This window comes from Bactrocera neohumeralis, chromosome 4 (genome assembly GCF_024586455.1).
Source record: "Bactrocera neohumeralis isolate Rockhampton chromosome 4, APGP_CSIRO_Bneo_wtdbg2-racon-allhic-juicebox.fasta_v2, whole genome shotgun sequence".
Classification (NCBI taxonomy): domain Eukaryota; kingdom Metazoa; phylum Arthropoda; class Insecta; order Diptera; family Tephritidae; genus Bactrocera; species Bactrocera neohumeralis.
Genome location: NC_065921.1, coordinates 6,966,868 through 6,973,497, shown reverse-complemented (window position 1 = coordinate 6,973,497; position 6,630 = coordinate 6,966,868). Strand labels below are relative to the sequence as shown.

At 33.9% G+C, this 6,630-nt stretch overlaps 2 protein-coding genes across 2 annotated transcripts in view; one reads left to right on the top strand and one right to left on the bottom strand.

Moving 5' to 3' along the window:
- Nucleotides 1-6,630, top strand: part of LOC126756915 (protein immune deficiency) — a 243,375-nt gene that overhangs the window by 16,140 nt on the left and 220,605 nt on the right. The window lies entirely within an intron of this gene.
- Nucleotides 1,771-2,765, bottom strand: LOC126756928 (glutathione S-transferase 1-like). Its single transcript, XM_050470430.1, has one exon. The coding sequence runs from the start codon at nucleotides 2,663-2,665 to the stop codon at nucleotides 1,997-1,999; it is 669 nt and encodes a 222-aa protein (XP_050326387.1). The 5' UTR covers nucleotides 2,666-2,765; the 3' UTR covers nucleotides 1,771-1,996.

Here is a 6,630-nt window from a genome sequence, read left to right as displayed (position 1 = left end):
TCGTCTTGACAAGGAAGACGAAACCGTAAATTATCGAGTGGAATTTACAAATACTTTGGAGAGGCTTGGTATGCCCCAGCATCATTTGCGTCTTAAAGTTGGATCTGTCATTATTATATTTCACAATCTTCATGCGCCGAAACTGTGTAATGGAACCCGACTGATTATGACGCAGTTATCGAATACAAGGGACAGCCATTTCAGTTCAAACGTATTCAATTTCCAGGGAAAATTGCCTTTGCGTTGACAATCAAGAGGACACAAGGAAATCGGGAAATGCTATGCTTGGCGTGTTGACGAGTTGGAAACCCATCTTCTCTGTATATTTACGCACCAGAACAGAAATCAAAAAATTGTTTATTAAGCTGCGCTACATTAAAAAAAATGTAGAAAAATCGAAAATAAATAATTTTCGACACAATATAATTTCAACTTTTTTTCATTTCAAAACACATAATTTCACTCAGGACAACGGCGCGGGGTCAGCTAGTATGTATATAAAGATAAATGACGTTAGCGGTGAATTTGGGCGTTGTTATGCTGCACGAGTTTTTTTCTAAGCTAAGTTCGGGTGCACCCGAACATTTTATACTCTTGCAACTTGCAGGAATCAATGCCAGGGTAGTATAGACCCGATTTTATCTATTTTTGCCAAGACCATGTACTATTAACATGTGACATAATAAAAAAATGTCCTTGGGTTCCATATACATACATATGTAGTAACTCATATACATTCAATAATCATATAGAGTAAAGTCAACCGGGAAGTACCACGCCATTAGGGGTGTAAAAATTTTAGAAGTTTCTAACTGTACCGTTATATGAGGAAAAAAGATTTGCACACTAAACTAAATAGAGAGCGGAGCTAAGCCAACTTTTTCAAAATTTTTAGGCCACAGATGCCCTTTGCTACTGCGATCCCCTGTGCCAAATTATAGTTCTAAATGTTAATGGCGTTTTGTGGGCTTGGCAGTGGTATGATTACGCCCATCTGCGAATTCCGCCTCACTTTTTTTTGCCAAAGAACATATGAACCAAGATTCAACAAGGTATCTTAATTTTTACTCAAAATACAGCTTGCACGGACAGTCTGATCATGGTAACATCATATACAACCGTTGGGCGAACAAAACTATAATACTCTGTAGCAACATGTTGCAAGAGTATAAAAAACGGACGACACTGTATGCAGTGAAATTGATGTTTTTGGATTGGCTTGGCAGATTTCGGATTTAAACAATTCGAAAACATCGAAAACTTAGTAAGAAAGCAAACAAAAATTTTGACTAATTATTCTAAAATGAGGAAAAATATCAGAACATATCAACTGAGTGATGCTTTAGTTGGTAGTCTGTCATGAAAAAACAAAGTTGTACTTGAATATAACGGTTATCTGACTAAATACTAACTTAAAATAGTATTTTTTGAAAAAAAAAATGTATTTGTCAATATTAATTTTTAAAAAAGACCTTAATTAATTGCTATGATTCATTGCATGCCGTACGTTGCTTTGAAACCATTTTATCTTAAATCAATCAATAAATCTATAATCAAATAAGAAGATAATACATGTAATAACCTCCGTTTAAAAATTATGTCGGTTTTAATTAAGAAATAAACCAACGTTTCAAAATAAATAGGAGTCTTCCTACAAATATGACCACCAGTGTATATTATATATTAGATCTCACGGTGTCGAAAACAATACGCTCCCATAGAACCTGTTTTAGTATTTTCTCTCTTCTAGTCGCTACAAATACAAATAAATATATTGTCATCTAGCAAAGCTCTGCTGTTATATTTTTTAGTTTTCTATTAAATATTTATTTGCAAGAAAGTTTATATTTTTAGTCGTGATGTTTACATTACAAATAGATATATAACATATATTGTACATACATACATATACATATAACTGTAGTATTGAAAACACTTTTACAAAACAAAGCCGATTAAAGAACACACATACATATGTATGTATGTATATTCCAGATTAAGGTACGATGGTTATATTCTTCGACTTAATCAATTCGATTAACTGCTTAGCTCCGTTGCCGTTCGCTTTCTCATAGTAAGGTAACTGCTCCAAACGCTTAATCCATGCAACCAAATTGGGATACTTAGTGGCATCGCTATCTAAATAAGCATGCAATGAGGAAATCGATGATATCAGTGATAAATCCGCAATGGTCAAGTTGTCGCCGGCAACATAAGGATGATCCTGTAGGAATTTGTTCACTATACCATAAACTTCAGCTATATTGTCGATTTTTTGCTGTGGCACATTAGTTTCATTGTCGAAGATAATAGGTTTTGTTGTTCCGCGTAGGGCACGCTCAAAGGCCATACTGGCCTCAAAGTATAAGCGGTGATCGACAACCGAGCGTTTCACCAGATCTTTAGGATAGAGTGAATCATCTTTGCCATATTTGCTTGCTAAGTATGCGATAATAGCATGTGAATCCAAAATCGCCTGACCATCATCCAATAAAGCCGGTACTGTACCGGCTGGATTAATTTTCAGAAATTCCTCCGATTTATTGGCTTTAGCAAACAAATCGACATCTATAAATTCATATGGTAAATCCAATGCGTTCAGTGTCAATAATACACCACGGACTGGTGAACTGGCTTCTAAACCATACAATACAATTTTACCCATTTTTATTTTAATTATTATTTTTTTTTTTTCAACCAGGAAATAAACAGCTGAAATATTTACGCGGCAACGAGTTTCAACTGACTAGCAAAATCTATTGTATATTAGCTATTTATACGCAGCGCTGTGAAGTTAATTTGTATGAAAAAGAGAGACAGACCACTACATACATACGAATGCTTTCATGTCCCATATGTGCAATAAAAATATCAACATACATACATAAGTATGTATAGGTACGTGCAAATTGGCGAGTATTCCAGACGTTCATCATAAACCTACTCCACATGGTCTAGGGAGTACTCTAACAACAACTAAAATTCATAAAAAAAATTATTGATCACTTAACAAAGTCCAAGACCAGATATTCCAATTATTCATAATATCTTCATAATATTCCAACTCTTCCTGAAGGACGTGCAGGGAACTAGCTTCGTATATCCTCTGAAATCTCTACTCGTTCTTTTCATACTTTTGAGATCACTTTTCTTGTTAAATATAAGCTACTAGAACAATAAATTATTATTTATAAATATACACATGTATACACACATATATACATATATATATACATATAAATATTTGTAATCTGAACGAGAATCGAAAATGTTTGGACTTTTGTTTAATCAATTACTTAAAATTTATCAGATATGTTTTCGTATTCACGATGATATTCGTACTTTCATATTGAATATTAATTAGCCATTCGGAAAAACAAATAATTTCACTTTTCTAACATTTCTCATATAGAGGCAGCAACTGGTCCACTACTGTTTAACAGATGACTAGTAGCAGTTCCGTAATTTTTACAGAGGTGTAGGCAGATACATACATATATGTATGTAGGCATGTTGATAGCGTTAATAAAAATTTTGTAATTCCCCGTATTAAAGTCTTTGTTCTTATTGATATCAAAGTTGTTAAATGAGTAATCATATTAATATATTCCTACATATGCAAGTATGTATAACTAAAGTTGATTCCATTTATTGAAGATTTATACTCTTGAAATATGTATGTTCCTACAGACTATGCTGTGGGTACTAAATTTAAAAAAAGTGGTCGTGTCTCCACTATCTAATAAGTTTATTGTACATATCTCATAAACTACTAAAAATAAGAAATTGGCTAAGCCAAAAATATACATACATACAAATATTTATTTTAGGTGTTAACCCCATTCCACTTTTTATATCAAAGCGCGGTCGTGGTCGTGTCTCCACTATCTAATAAGTTTATTGTACATATCTCATAAACTACTAAAAATAAGAAATTGGCTAAGCCAAAAATATACATACATACAAATATTTATTTTAGGTGTTAACCCCACCCACTTTTTATATCAAAGCGCAAATATTATAAGAACTTCTACCGACAGAGTAAAAATGGATGATTTCGGATGTTGGCCCCGCCCACTTCTTATATCACGGTACTGTTAAAAATTACCAAAAGCGCAATAAATCAATTACGAAATACGCTAGAGATATTAAATTTTATCCCCGAAATGGTATGAGGGATTTTTTAAGGAGCCGGGATAAAAATTGTACGATGGGCCTGTGAAAATGGGTGACTGAGAACACCCACTTCAAATCAAGAATCAATTAATATATCAGTCCTCTCTTGGCTCTGTCTAGTGCTTTTGAGGTGTGAAAGTTTATGACTTAAAACGGTCCAAATCGAAGCAAAACTATTCAAGTTCCTAGGTACTGAATATGTGAATCCAGTGCTTATAATTGATTTTTATTTGAAAATATTGGTTAATATGTAAGAGATATGTACATTGAAATTCAGACAGTAGTATGTCTGTGTGTTATAAATTGGGTCAATAACTCCTTTAGCCCCATATCACTAATATGTAGATTTTCGAACTTCCTGGTGACTTCATACCTCATACGTCAGCCAATATGTGAGTTATCAAATTGAGAGAGCGTTTTTTACTTTTAACGGTGCACATTTGTGCCTAGAATGAATAAAATTGGATGAAAACTCGCCCTAGACTCCATATGACTAACGAGCCTCATGTACATCAAGGTACTTCCCTGGCTATAATCCTTGCAAAGTTGAAAGATTATAAAAAAACCGCTAAATATTTGCTGCCTGTTAGAAGTATCAAGTAAATTATGCACTTGAATTTTGCACTCATTTCATTTCAGATACCTACAAACATAAGTACATCCAAATGCATAGATAGCAAACCGATAATTATTTTATTTATAGAAATATTCTTATCAAAATATTATCTTTTTATTATTTTTTCTTCGAAGTATTGCCGCCCACGATAGAATAAGTATTGTATATGTTATTGGATTAGAACTGCTGGTTGGTAGCATAGTCGATCAATATCGAGAAACAACTGATAAAAAGGTGCAGACCTTTGACACAGTATTTTGTAAAAGTGTAAGTGACAACTAAGTTAGGTTTAAATACATATGAACATATAAGGAAGTGCTTTATATTATATAATGTACATATTTATATATATGAACATATATTTCGTTTGTTTTTTTTTAATGGCTGTATCACGTCAGCAAATATGTTTCCCCCTTTTTTCCATACTTTTTATTTAAAACATATGTATATACCGCTAATATATGTAGTGTGTAAACCATTATATTTGTTCAATGGGAGCTGGAGGACAGAAAGTCTGAACCGATTCACTTTTCGGCAGCAACCACCCTGTGATCGGGAAGAGATGCTACTTAATTTCCACTGAGATGCCCCGACCTGAATATTCGACACAAAACCACCTACAGCAAAGATATGTAGCTTCCTATTACGGTCGAACCACTATTAAAATGAGTTTTGTCACATATCAGGGCATGTCAGATTTTTTCGATATCTTCAGTAATTTTGCAATGGGATCAGGCCTAAGTATTATTAAGTGCACGCAAGTGAAATATTGCCTTTTTCAGGAGGTATATCAATTAATGGAGTCCGTCAGAACTATTGTTGCTAAGCAACAAAGCTCAAAACCTTACAAAAAAAATTGTTTGGAATTATATTAATTTAATAAATGCTCAAGTGAGGCATTTTTATCTCCACCAAATTTTGGCGTTAGATTTTTCTTGCATGAGCACTTGGCGATAATTTGTTTGTGAGAGCATGAAAGTTGCAAATCATGGTTTATCATAGTGTGCGGGTCTAAATATCTCTGTACGTATACGTACATATGTAGCATGTTGGCACATAGATACAGTGGCGGACAAAAGTCCCCATACATCCGCAGTTTTCTGGGTTCAAAAAACACAAAATTTTTTTTAGAAAATTTGTTCATACAGTTTACAGTATACATATAATCATAATAAACTAAATAATCATTATTTAGCATAAAACAACAAAGTTATGTGCGAAAAATTCAAAAACTACGTTGACAGCAGTCGAAAAGTGTTAACGTTTGTTCTTTTTTGCTAGAGCTTTTAATAAGTTTCTATAACAGTTAAAAATATAAAGAAGCGGCAGCCATGTAAAAAAGCTTCTATGCCCACGGCTCTCATTTTAACTGGAGCATGTGAATTTGGAGCGTATTTTGTCGCTGACGCAGGAAACATGGGATAAAATTATGGTTGCGTGAATGCCAAAACAAAAACAATAAACTAAGCACTCCTGTAAAAATAAAAGAATAGTGCTACGCTCACGCATTTACTATTCCATTTCAGCTTACACTTGATGGGGTGTGCAAGAGTATGTCAGTAAGAGCAGCACTGAAGCGCGAGTGCGATGACGCCGGCTGTTTTAGACTGCTTTAAATGTTTAGAACGGTTGACATCACGAGCCATAACGTAAAGGACCACTTCATTTCACTTGCTCCTTACAGATATTAGGTTAAGTGAATTTTAGAGTATCTGAGAATGGAACTAGTCGCTGAGTTGTTGAGATATCGTTTTGAAATTTTTCACACGTTCTTTTCTCTCTAAGGAGCTGCTCATTTGTTAGAGTCGTACCATCGGACCACTATAGCATATAACTGC